The 13,700-nt window shown below is 43.5% G+C and overlaps 1 protein-coding gene across 1 annotated transcript in view; it reads left to right on the forward strand. All coding sequences in view use genetic code 11, as the record gives it.

The window, feature by feature from the left end:
• The window catches only part of EGR_02855 (Ubiquitin-protein ligase E3C), a gene marked incomplete at both ends in the record, with an annotated part of 12,571 nt that extends 2,217 nt beyond the window's left edge, over positions 1-10,354 (forward strand). Inside the window, 11 exons of the mRNA XM_024492104.1 lie at positions 517-869; positions 1,924-2,120; positions 2,214-2,360; positions 2,857-3,515; positions 3,813-3,910; positions 4,569-4,725; positions 5,680-6,046; positions 6,795-6,984; positions 9,529-9,688; positions 9,922-10,055; positions 10,187-10,354. Of these exons, the coding sequence (XP_024353598.1) occupies positions 517-869; positions 1,924-2,120; positions 2,214-2,360; positions 2,857-3,515; positions 3,813-3,910; positions 4,569-4,725; positions 5,680-6,046; positions 6,795-6,984; positions 9,529-9,688; positions 9,922-10,055; positions 10,187-10,354 (2,630 nt within the window). The remainder of the gene's footprint in view (positions 1-516; positions 870-1,923; positions 2,121-2,213; positions 2,361-2,856; positions 3,516-3,812; positions 3,911-4,568; positions 4,726-5,679; positions 6,047-6,794; positions 6,985-9,528; positions 9,689-9,921; positions 10,056-10,186) is intronic.
• Between the last annotated feature and the right edge of the window lie 3,346 nt (positions 10,355-13,700).

Genomic DNA, 13,700 nt, shown 5'->3' on the forward strand with positions numbered 1-13,700 from the left:
GATGGTTTTGTTTGCGTTTGTTTTTCTTTTTCACAAGAAATTTTGCTCTTGCGTACTTGTTTCCCAAGCCCATCTGTAAGCACGCGATTCTTTCTTTTGTCGATTCATCGCTAAAATTCATCGCATCCAGCCCCAACTAATGAAGTCACACTTATAGTCAAGTAGTCCAAAAATCATGCGAATAGCTGTTTGGAGGCGTGAAACCGCCTCAAAGAAGGGCATCATTTCTGCAATTTTAATTGACCTTTGAATCATAAAGTTCTTTCACCTTTTCTGATCATTACTTTGATTTCTGGTGATTTTATCGGCAAAGGTGGTCTTTTGAAGCAACAATCTTTTTAACCTTTCGCTCTGCCCGTGATTTTGTGTATGAAAATCATCTATTTCATGAATCAGTACTTATGGAAGTAAGCTGCCCTCTACAACTTTGAGATACCATTGGGCATTTTTACTGGAAAGTAAGCGTGTTTCTTGTTGAAGTAATCACGCCCCCTTCCTCATCCCTCCTTTTCACAGACCTCCTTCTTCCCTTCCTATCCGGATCGTTGCCGCGTTTTTTGCGGGAATGGAGGCTTGGTTCCGGTAACCTAGCCATTCAGGTTACCCGCATCCTAACCTGGATGTTCTCATCCCTGATCGCGGCCAGGTGCCCTGCTGATGGCAGCACGACTGTCTTCTCACCACCCTTCTCCCCTCTGCCCCTTTCCGTCGAATCTGAGTCCTCGGCGGAGGACGTGGGTTTAAACAGTGACAGCGAGACCAATAGCGTCGTCATGCTGCCGGTGGCGTCAGTTGAGACTCGGCCAACCGATTTTTCTGGGAAACAAGAGGAGTCTGATGATACTGTTTCACGATTCACTGATACTTGGGTGAGTGAATGATTGAGTTTGTGAGCGCTTTTCGATGAATCAGTGTGTTTGTGATCTTAGAAGTCTAATTCCTGCTTGCGATTCTTGTGTGTATGACCTCATTTAAAGTAGGGGTGGATAATGTCCTAACACTGATGTATCCGAAACTACTAATAGCTTACTTGCAATGTTTGAAGATGATTCATTTTGGAAATATTGCCTTTTGAAATGAAATCTTGAAGTAGTATTACATTCGCTACCGAAGCTTTGGGGGAAAATCAACGACCGCTGCTATTCAGAAGTTTCAATGTCCCACTCCGACACCACCTAGCATTCTTTAATTCATTTTAATAGCTGTTCAAAAACTAAGGAGGGTTGCAACTATCCCCAGACTAGAAACGTTTGAAATCCACTTTCTTGTTTTGATTCTAACAAATAAGGAGCACATGTCACATATTTGTGACGATAGTGACAAGTGTGGTAAATGAACTGGTTCGCTCCTATATGGTCTCGCGGCCGTGCAGAAATAAACCGTATTGATATTGCAGCTATTAAGCAACCATTCCACTTATTTCAAATCGTCTGCCATCGTATTGCTATCCAGTTGTCAATCTCAACTTTTAACATAGCAGGATGGGCCACGAAAAACGAATCTTCTTACTATCGAACCCTCCTAGGCGTCGGCTAAATGCTGGAGCAAATGTATGGATGCGGGAGAGGCCTTGATTAGAAGTTCATTGAAGCTCCAACTACTTAAAGTGACCTTGAAAACCGCAAGTCACCGAATGGCTTGAACGTCCCTCATAGGTCGGTTTTTTCTGTGATATAAGCAAGTGGGCTTCACAAATGAGGTTTCATCAAAATTTATATTTGCTTTGGCGTGGTGCTACTATTTAATGCCTTAGCTTAACATCTACTTTATCCTTCAGTAGGATAGCATTGTACCAAAGTTATCTGCTCCATTTAGAATAATTTTGGTCGTTAAGCAAGGTTGCGTATAATTGACTTCTTTTTGTCATGGCTACGTTATCTTCTGGGATTTCATTGTACCTATTGGTTGTATACTTCCTTTTAGCCGGGCCAAACCGCCGAGGTGTTCGATCTACTGGAGAAGTACCTCCCACTCTTGGCTCAAGCGGCGCTGAAAGAAGGTTATGAAACGACATCGGAAACCTTAAATGGTGGGAAGCCCAAAGAAGTGGTCGATTGCCTCCCTGTCCTCTACAGCTTGCTCGCCTTCTTTCGGCCCATTGCTCCGCGTCCCATGCGTATGTATGTGTCCGATTTTCTAATTATAAACTACTTTCTGCTGATACCTTGTCAGTAGTTGGTCTGGAGGCGACGCCTTTGTGTTCTGTTTTGCAGATTGACTTCGACTGTGTCCAAACCGCCGCAGTTTTTGCATGAGTTGTGGACACTGGCAACTACGATGCCCACTGATAATGGCAAAGGCAGACTCTTTGACATCATTGCATCGGGAACAATGCCGGAAATACCAAGGACAATGGATAAGTGAGTTGAAAGTCTTCATTTATTTTGTCAGACTGATATTACGTTTGGGTAAGTACAAAAAATACCCTTGCTTTCTATGTTAGATGGAATAAGTACCTCTGTTATTATTCATTTTCTATGTCTGCTAGATATGATCTCATTTAGAGCCATTTGGAAACAGCACCACAAAGATTGCTCGCTAAATATTTTGCCTTATAACATTTACCTAGCTGCAATTTAGTTGACTTTTCACATTCACATGACGTTTGTGAATTTCTATACCATGAGATATTGTTGCTTGTGCTATGAAAGCTTTGAAAGCATGCTATTATTTGCATTTGTTTCATGAGGATAATTTCATGTATCGACCCCCTCCACTTTCTTAGTTTTTTGGCTCGAATTCTGTGCCGTCTATACGGCGGTTGGTCTATTGAAAACCCCTATTTTCTAACCATCTTCCTGAACAATGGTTCAAGATAGAACGGGGGTATTATCTAACACCTACTATTTCTCCAAGGTTCACGGGTGTCCTGTTGACCTTCCTAAACGGTCTCAATCATCGACTGACCCTTCTAACCGACGCAGAAGTCAGCGCTGAGCCCACCGACTTCAGTGGTCTCAACATCTACGGCTTCGATCCCTCAGACCTTCTCGTCGTGGGCTTACGTCTGCGTGACCTCATGCTTGGTCTCATCGATCTCCTTTACCCTCCTCGACCCCCAGCAAGGGCTCGACCGGGTGGCATCTATGTCCCCGTGACCCTGCGCGAAGTTATCGAGCGCGTGGAGTTGCAGCGCATGTCTGAAAAGGGTCCCTCTGCTTCTGGTTCGTCTACCACCGCTTCTATCAGCGCTTCAGGTGAACTAACAGACGACGAGGAAGAGCGTCTTCGGTGGTGTCTGCACCGCTGGCGAACGCTCTTTCTGGCCACGCAGAAGGTGGTAGCGCAGATCTATGGTTGGCATCGCAGACAGCAGCAACAGCAGGAAGGTTGGGCTCTCAGCCTCGAGATGGCAGGCAGCGTCGAGAGCTCGGAGTGGCTGCGCCCCGAGGTCGTGCCCGACTTCAATAATAGTCGCACTGCTACTTGGATGGCGGAGCGGTATATGGAGTTGAAGGACAAGAATCTGATTAGGCCACATTTGGGATACTTTAGCTGCCTCAACACTAATCGGAGTAGGGCATTCGGCTCTGTTTGGCCCGAGTTTTGACTTATTGGAGCACATTATAATTAGTCGTTAATGCTAGCTGTTTTTGCTATGATTTTTTAGTAATTATTTTCTCGATTACATAAATTATTGTTCTTTCCTTTAGTCATATCCTTGAGCTCACATTTTTCCCTAAATTTGAGTTAAACCTTATCGTAGTTACTCTCTATTCTAGTTATCGTGGCTACCTGTTTCCGTCTGTGGGAATACTTTGACTGTTACTTGTGGTTTGTTGGAGCCTTCACTGGTCTTTATTTCTCTTTAGCCGAAAATAAGTTTGCCTCTATGACTTTTATGGATTGGCGTAGGATGACGGTTATCTTAGAAGTACCTTTTATCTTCCCCTTCTGGGATCGAGTCAAGGTAATTCCAGCTCTCATAAAACTTTTTCTTCCCTTTACATGTACATCATGGTAAGATGAAAAAAGTCGGGAAGTAGCATCGCTGTAAGCATAAAGAAGGGATGGGGTGCTACTAACGTTGGTGGTCGAGGTGGGGTCCTTTGTCACCATTATCATCTGCCACAAGTCTTCCATTAAGCTGAAATCACTCTGATCGGAGGGGCTTGTCGGGCAATCGTGTTCTACGTCGAGCACGGTCTGTATGCCAGTCATCCTCCATTGGAGTAGTCATTCGGAAGCAATATGGAGGGTTTTGTATATTTAGACTGCGATAATGCATAGCTGGCTCTTTTCATGATACAGGAGTTACTTAATAACAACGTAGATTTGTTCAGGTCTGATCTCTCCATTGCTGGTCTTTATACCAATCTCTAGGCTCAGCATATTGAGCGATATGCAGTAGTTACCTCCTTTTTTTAAGTGTAGTTCACGCCTAGTAAAAAGGAGAATCGTCCCTTTCTTCGAGTGGATTCGTCGAAGTTGACACCAGTGTAGTGCTTGAGTTGACTTGAGCATTTTTGGAGGCAAAAAAACCCGTCTCTTGAACAATGCAATCCAAACAAATATTGCTTCACTTTATTTCGATTTTGCCGCACAATTTTGTTGCATTTTTTTTCCAGTTTTTCGTCTCGATGGTTCGCCACTTCCGCCTTTCCATTCAAGGCGTACCAGAGTTGAACTACATATCCGGAGTGGGCAGGGCACGAACTATTAACATGCAAGTTCGCCGAGACCACGTCTATGAGGACGCTTTTACGTCCCTGTCTGGCAGTCAAGGTAATTACTATTGCTCCTCACTTCTGCGTTTAAATTAACCCGAAGTCGTTAAATTTGAAAAGGAAAGAAACAAAGTGATGTGGTGTGCGAGGTGTTTTAAACAACTGCTCAGATATCTGGTGTAGCATCATTAGTTTAGCCTCTCTTACCATGGACACGGAATTCTCAAATAGAGAATAGAAGCGTCCTTTTTTGCATCTCCTTGGCATACAAATCGGCCTTGCGAAACACCTGTTTTGGGTTTTCTAACCCAATAAGTTTGCTGCTACAATTTCTGATCAATTTAGTTGCTGAATTTTTATATCCAACTGACGCCTTTGTGACACGATTTGGTGCAACTACTCGTCGCTGTCAGATAAATAACATTTGAGAAAGCATACTAGTTTTTATAAGACTTCAATCAAAGATACCTTGGCTTTAAGAAGAAGAATGCATTTGCTTTTATGAAACCGAAGCACAGTTAGGTAACTAACTTCAGATCTCGGTTATTGTTTTTGACCTATTTCTAATGCATACCTAGCAGGACCTCTGAGGGAAATCTTAATTCATGTATTCCGTCACCGCGGTACTTTGCGTCGCATCAGATTTTTTCAAACCTTAGTTCAAAAGAAATTTATCATACGTTTCATTTCTCCAAGGTCAATCAAGCCTCAATAAGTCAAGCTCCATAACGTGGAAAAGAACGGTGAATAAATTTAAAGCCCGGTTTTCATACCCTGAATACCCTCGTTCACTCAATTTCTTTGGTGGAATTAACCCCGGTCAGCTTAATTATGCACTCCTCGTTTCTTTCAATCCACTCACTGCAGTAGCATCTCCACTGTAACCAGTTGGTGTAGTTTCATGGAATCATGCATAGGTCCCAGTGCTCAATTATTTCATAGAAACCGACGAAGTTGGCCAGAATGGAAACCAGATACTTCACACCCAATGATATTTCATCTTCAAATCCAGTGTCTTCCTTCCACCCGCGCTTCATGGTGACATTCTACAATGAGGCAGGAGCGATGGAAATGGGCATTGACGGTGGGGGTCTGTGCAGAGAGATGCTGCTGGAGGTAATACGCCAGGGCTTTGACCCCTCTCGCGGCCTCTTCCTCTGCAACGACGACCATGCTCTCTACCCTAACCCGGACGTGGGTGCATTGATGGAGGATCATGAGGCGCACTATACCTTCCTCGGCGCCATCCTTTCTAAGGCTATCTATGAGGGTATGGTGGTGGACCTCCAATTTGCGCCCTTTTTTCTCGCCAAGATTATCAGTCCCAATAAAAGTCTCAGTGTCGACTTTAACCACCTGCGTTCACTAGACCGGGAATTGTACAGGCAGGTTATCCCACTTCCTTCATTCCTCTCTCTTCGTCGCTATTGCCGTGATTTCTTTTAATAACTATCCCTTTCAGTGGGCTCCAGACGGTAGATGATCTCCTCTAATTGATTCTAGTTTTGGAGTTTAAGAATTGTCTTAGATGTCACGAATTCATCCAGTTAACTTTGTTCCCTCAATAGTCATTTCTCCCGTATTCATCCTTCAACGTAGGCATCAGTGACCTTTTGGAGTTGCGAACACGCTCGCCTGCTTCCCCCTTACCTATCCTCCAAATGTTGTGGGCTGGGAAAATTTAAGCGAGGAGATAAATGCCTCAGACAATACAATCATTAAACTTTTCCGCTATTGCCTCTTGGGTCGTGTGGGCTACTAGAGAAGGGACCGAGTCATACTGAAACCTGTAATGTAGACCATTAGCCGATTCCCGGTTTGTGTGGTTTAATAATTATGCCCAGCGTCCAGGTGCCGATCAAGTATCCTGTGGGAAGCGTTTGAAGGTTGATGTTATGTGATTAAGAATAATTAGGGAATGTCGGAATAGGGAGGACCTATTCAATTTTACTTTAGCAGTTTGTCAAAGTGAGGAATGGCTGGACATTTTGTAAATAATGAACTTACACTATGGACGCTTTCAGCCACAAACTTCCTGAATCTGGGCTCTAGAATTTACCGATGTCTGCCTTTTTTTTGGTGCTATTCCCGCAGGCTATGAGGTCTTGTTGTTCTCCGTTTTTTCAGGCAGTTGTGTCGACTGAAGTCTTATGAGGGCGATGTGCGCGATTTGGAGTTGGATTTCACCATCGTTCAGCATGTTTACGGGAAGAACACGGTGGTTGAGTTGAAACCCGGTGGTGCCTCCATCCCCGTGACCAATGCCTCGCGAGTGGAGTACATTAATCTAGTGGCCAATTATAAACTCAACAAACAGGTGAGTTGCTGGATGACTCCAATTCTCTTTTCCATGTTATCGTCCAAATCATTCGATAAAGTTATCCCGTGTCCTTGCAGCTGCTCCTTAATGCGGTCTGGAAGTGGATCTGTCATTAGCATACGGGAACGGATGTTACGTCAATGTATTTGCATTCTCGCTATTTCTAGTGATGCATCATGTCGTGAGTTTGGGAGGGATTCCTAAGCTGCACTTCCTTCGTTTGATAAGCTGCATCTGGAAGGGCTTCATTCAAGGAATAGTGGTAAAGGTGGGACAATGTTATGCAGCTAGCACCAATCGCTTTGTGTAGAAAAATCAGCCTAAAGTGTGGGGGGGGCATTTTGTCTTTATGTTATGGATTACTGTCCCTGGTCATGCTGGAAGCAGTTCGCTAACAGACGATTTTGGTTTTTGCCAGTCTGGTTTCGGTCCAAAGCTGGACATCAAGCCAAGCCTGGGATCGGCATCGACGCGGTTTTGATAACCTTTCTCTTGTGGGTATCCGCAGATTTTGACGCTTGCACTTGCTATCTGTTCTCCAACGCTCTCACCAACGTAGCGTCTGGGTTGTCCCTGAAGGCGTAATTGGGCCACCAAATCCAGGTGTTGTGGACTGAAAAGACCCACATAGTGGAATACATGTACTCTTTAGCTCGAACGGTGTGATCGGAGATGTGTGTATTTGATGTGAGCTTAATTGCCATGTAGTACTGCATAAAATGGTTTCTAACTTTCCCAAATGCTCGTGTCCTACTTTGAATGGCGTTTGTCTCACGCTCTGCCTGTCTGGTACCTTTAAATCACCAGCATCACATGGACAAAAGCAGCATGAAGTACCCACAAAATTGCAGGAAATTCCTTCTTTACTTAAAGGGGAAAGCACTAATTCTATATCCCATTTACTTATCTTCATATATTAACCAGCTTTGTGTCGGCATTTCACTGTTACCTGGCTGCAGTTTTGCTAAAAGGTGTAATCAAAACGTTACATTGTCCTCTTCGAGGATCCACGATCTCTGCTTTGGCAACAAAATGTTCATTATGGGAATAATCATGTCTGCCAGACCGACAGACTATTTACGGTTTGAGTCATATTGACGACCAGTTTCGCCCCTCCTAACTCCTAACGCTGCCAGTGACTCATTCCTCGTTTGATGGCAGCACCTATTCGCTCTCTTCCATCTTCACCTGCCTGCATTAAATACACTCCGTTTTGATTTTCCCTGTGTGTACTTGATGGAGTGGCAACTGGGCGTGCCTCCTTCACTAGGTGCTGCTTTTGTTTAGCTAATCTGCGTTGCTTGCTTTTTTTCCCATCTCCAAGCTCCATTTTTGTCCCCACGTTTTCTTGCGCACAAGCCGTCGATGTGCACTTCAACTATGCCAACTTCTGGTAGTGAAGGAAAGTTGTTGGGTGTTTGACAAGTGAAAGACGCTGTTCTTCCTTCACATTTAATTTGAGAAATAATGTGCGATGTCGAGGTAAACTTGCATGACCCAAGACAGAAAAGTAGTTGGGGAAAGGTCCGATCCTTATCATGTCCAGGAAAATAGTAACGTGACATAACAGGAAATTTGATCTGATCTGAAGGTACTTTAATAGAGATTCGCCTCTATCAGAAGAGATCCTTAGTCGATTTGTTTTAGCATGTCACACTTGATTGGAAAGGCGTCGCTGAACCTGACAGTAAGGCCGTAAGTTGGAGGTGAATGCAGGTATGTAAACATGGAAACCATCCTTTTCCCTAACTTAATCTGCAGTTAGGATCACCACTCAATTTCCATAATCACGATCTTTTCCAACAGAAGTCATTTGGTCATTTCAAACGTCAGGACATTGCTGGTATCGCCTCAAGTACTCCCTCGTTGTCACTCTTCTGCCTCGAGCTTATGGAGGCTTTCCAACAATTCTCTTCCACCATGACCTAGGAATGGTGATGGTGTGAGGAGTAGCTTTCACTGGAAGGGTGTCGGGCACTTTGATGGCAGCAGTATATGCTGTAGATACGGTTAGAAGTTCAGAATATCGCGTCATCTGTAAGGCTAACTATTATTAAGGACAGATTCATGGGTGATGTTCTACAGCGAGGATGCTGTGTCTGCCAATCGCTTCTACTATCAACATTCACATAAAAGCGCTACTTGGAAGAGGACTGTGGATGTAGACCTTTGCTTTCACAGGCGTGGACTGATTGGTAGAAACCCGATCTGGCTCTATTAGTGGTCATTATGCAGTCCTCGAGACCGAGAACCTATCAAAAGCTGCTACCATTTCGATAATCCATTCGTAGTGAGTCTAATCAGAACTCAGCCATCTTCGGCCGACACTTGGGTGTGGGATCTAGTCAGCCGAATCAATGGTTATTCCTGAATTGGATCGGTTTTGCTTACCAATGTCACTATTCCACTGCCTCGATTCAATCCAATCACTATTGTTGTACATGAGGTTCGGTTGACTGTGAGTATGGTGACAGAGCCTGTGGAATCTGATTTAACTTGTATAGTTTATTACATTGTCATTTACTTTTTACCCGGTGACAGATTTTGCGGCAGTCGATGGCTTTCATCTCGGGCATGGCCAGTGTCCTCGATCTCAAGTGGTTGCAGCTCTTCGATCCCGAGGAGTTGCAGATTGTCATCTCAGGAACACACGTGGACATCGACGTGGACGATTGGATCCAGAACACGCAGTTTGTTGGAGGTAGGCTTGTCTTCCCTTATTGTGACTCTTTTAGTCACATTTTTGAGTGCTTTATTTATTAATTCTTAGTAAGCATTATTAAATTTGATACTTGATCTATTTCCTTGAAAATTAATGCGAGGAAAGAGAGTCAGCCACCACACTTGACAAAACGTGGAGTTCAAGAACTAAAAAAGTCTGCTTTTCCTTACAGTGGATCCTAATTTTACACTCCCGCCCCCTTTTCTCTGTAGACATGACGGATGAGCATAATCAGAAGACGATTAATCTCTTCTGGGCGTTTGTACGCGATCTAGCGGAGAATCAGAAGCGCAATCTCATCCGTTTTGTGACGGCATCCTCGCGACCACCGATGTTTGGATTTGGGGTTAGTTCTTCGCCTCTTTTTTTTCCTTCCAAGCCTGTCCATCAACTCGTTATTACTTGTTGCCCTAGGAAATACAGTTTTGTTTTGATGCCACCTAATTTGACGCATCGAATTGACTTTTGTTGCCTTAGTTTCTGCATCCGCCATTCACAATCCAACTCACCTCCGACACCAGTCACTATCCTACCGCCAGTACGTGCATGAACCTTCTAAAGTTGCCCATCTATCAGACGGCGGATGAACTGAAGGAGAAATTCCTCTACGTGATTCAAGCGAATGCCGGTTTCGAGTACAGCTAGGCACTCGCAATGCGTACTTTCTCTCTTGCCTCTCGCCCCCTCTCCTCCTCTCCCTCCCCACCTGGACCATCCGAGTGCCCTGACTCCTATTTTTTTCATGATCCTGGTGCCTCCCTTTGATGCTGGCCCTGTGTCGTGTGTAAAATGTATTGAAGTCCATTTGTATTGCTATGCGTCGTGCTTGGATCTCTCGAAATTTCCCCTTTGGAAGTGAGGTTCGGGGTAGTCGGATCAACAAGTCGGCAATCCCCACCAAATCCGTGGGTTTGGAGCTGTCCTCGAGGGTTGGAAAACTGTTTGGCATAGATAGAATAACCAAGACTCGCCAATCCCTCACTTTTTTCCAGCACCGTCTTTAGCTTTCTGTGGATGAGCCTTTTGCCTTGAAGTGAATCGAGACCAACAGCGAGACATAGACGAGGATGGTATGGTGTACGTAGGTAGGATTCCTTAATAACATGTTTTCCGTAAAGAGAAATTGTTTTGGAGGGCAGTCGTAATGGAGACTGAGTGATGGCTCAAAATGTCCGTATTTGGAATGCCAGTGGATTTCTTGTTGGACCACTCCCCCTGATTATGACCCCAACGCGTTTGTTACTGGTGCCACAAACACCCGAAATTTGTTTTCCTGTCAGTTTATGATGAAAGGTTAAGTCAAATCCTGTGGCGAACGGATCGGTTAGGTTTATTGCATGCCTTGTTGGTTGTTTACCTTCCGGGAGTGGTAGTGGACGGGTTAAAAAGTCCACTGTACCCAACGCTATCCCGGTATACGATCTCTTTTTTTTTCATTCCGCCATGCCGATGTTTTAAAGCAAAACTTGAGATTAAGGCAATTTTACTGGCTGGGCCTCCTAAAGGGATAACTCATAGGAAGCTTCGATGTAGCATCTTGTCATCAAATTTTTGGTTTTTTTTTTAATTTTGAGTAGATTTGTCAAAGTTGTCACCAGAGTAGGAACAAGGTTACCTTTGAGGCCACTAAAATGTGTGAATTTAGAAGTAGCTTTGATATTTATCCAGAGAAGGACTGATAAGTGGCATGACCAGGGCTAGATACTGCCATCACAGAAATCGATTCTCGGGACTGGGCAAGCTACTGAAAAGCTCAATCAGTAGCGTTGTAGCACAGAATATGCATTACCCGCCTTTTGTTGGTGATTTTAGTGCTACGGGTGGGAAATTTTTTTCTCGATGGTTCGTAGAATGTGGTTTGAACCTAATGTCTGGTATCGTAACTTGTCTGGCCTAGAGAAGCTCGGGTGAATTGTTCAAAACCAACTTTCCAGCGAAACGGTCGGTAGTTTAAAAACTAAATTAACCATATATGCGCTTAGAAATGCATGCTGTCATAACGCATGCATATAGTCAATACACAGGGGGACTGAGAGGCTACCGACATGAATCCAGGGTTAGATATTCAGTCCAAATCTGCATTTTAGATGCTGCTTTGTGTACTTTGTCTTTGCGGTAAATTTGGTTATTTTCACACATCACGTCCCACCGCGGTTCAAGTATCGGTTGGTACCGAATTCACCGCGATTATCACATGTAAATGGCTCTATTACCAACAACCATTTGAAGGGAATTTTTATCCGAGGCAAGAGGAGTGGGAAATTCCCACACCGCTTTCCGCACATGATATCGGATATGCTAAGCAATAAATTCTACCGATCCAATTTTATACCCACGGGGCATTTATTTTAAATATTTTTTTCATTTTACCATCTTTCGCCGACTCGCTTAATCGCTGAATCCTATGAACAGGGGTTAGAAAGGCACTTCTTTAAAATCACCTCTGAACATTTAGTACGAGAAAAATGACTTTAGAAGAATCATTTGTACTTGCTTGAACTAACAACGTACTCGGATCTCAAAGTGTTCGTATCCAATGGTGCAAAATCGAATTAGCAAATCCTATTAAAGCTTCTCTCGCTTTATCATGGAAGCTATCGTGACACTTCTCAAGTCACATATCCTTAAAACCCGAAAAAATGCTTCTTAATCAATAAATAATTTAAAAACGGAACCCTTTGGGGCGCCCAACTCCATGGAGATTGAGGAAGTGACTGAGACAGAGGAGGTGATGGTTGAAGAACCCAATGACTTTGGAAGGGAGAAGAGCTCTCTCATGCCGGCAGGATGGCACTGCTTCGGATAGAGGATCAGTGGTGTTTTTCAAAGGATTGGTGAGAGTGTTTGGAAAACTTTCAGAGAGCCTTGAAGAAGATCAAACTCTTGACTTCCTAGCTGTCTGCAAATAACCTGAGTCTGTGTTACTGATTCAATTATTAAATGAAACTGTGTAAGTTTACTACCACCTTAAGTTTGGCAGCTATAGACTTCATTTTTTGTTCATTTATAAAATACTTATGCTTGCGTGAACCTAATATGCAGTTTCTAACTGGGATGCAAAAGTAAAGAGCACATTTTTTGCAAACATACTACAAACATAAAATAATAAACGTCAAACTTTGAAAGGTCTTACTGGTAAAAAGTCTCTATTGATCTAATAGATAAATAAAGAGCAAACCTACTGATGTGGAATCTAATTCATGGACAATTTTTGAATTTTTCTTTTTTTGTTCCAAACGTCAAAGTAATTTGTTTACACACTGACTATCAGAGTAAGGCATCCACAATAAATCCAAGTTTGCACTATTTAATTTAATACCAACCCTTGCACTAACGTCTCCAGCTATTGGACTAGCACTAAGGTGTTTTGAAAAAAATAATTTTTGTAATTAGACTGTCAACGACTCTACTAGTTAATTAGCCTGCCAAACTACTTGCTGCAAGGTTTAATGCACTCATAGCTCCTGAGTTAACAATGAGCATCTTGCTTACTTGTAAGGTTGAGGTCAAATAAGAGAATCAGTCCGTCACACATAAGTAGCACCGATGGCGTCAATCAGTCTACTAGCTTTTCTTATTGTAGTTTAACCTTACTCCAATCTTACAGACAATATTCGGTTCTATCTCCCATTACTTAGCAATCATTTCCTTGTCAACTTTTTCGATCATTTGATGACCTTAACTCGTTTTAATTAGTCAATCTTGTAGCGTCCCGAGACTCCCTGAAGACGAAAGAAGACAAAATACTCGGGCAGAATATATATATTCAGCACGGAGGTGTCTGGGCTATTGGCATGGCCTAAAAGGCCAGCCCACCCAGCGAGGTACAAGGGGGCTAATTCGAAGTACAAAAGTGGCGCCTCACCAGAACCGAGGGATAAACCACTATCGTGCTACATAGCCTCCCTCCTCTTTTGAGCGTCGTCCCCGGCGCTCCCACAGGTCAACCTCCCGCGTCAGCCATTACAACGTAGTCGGTGCAGCAAACACC

The sequence above is a fragment of the Echinococcus granulosus genome (genome assembly GCF_000524195.1).
Source record: "Echinococcus granulosus chromosome Unknown EG_S00013, whole genome shotgun sequence".
In the NCBI taxonomy this organism is placed as follows: Eukaryota; Metazoa; Platyhelminthes; class Cestoda; order Cyclophyllidea; family Taeniidae; genus Echinococcus; species Echinococcus granulosus.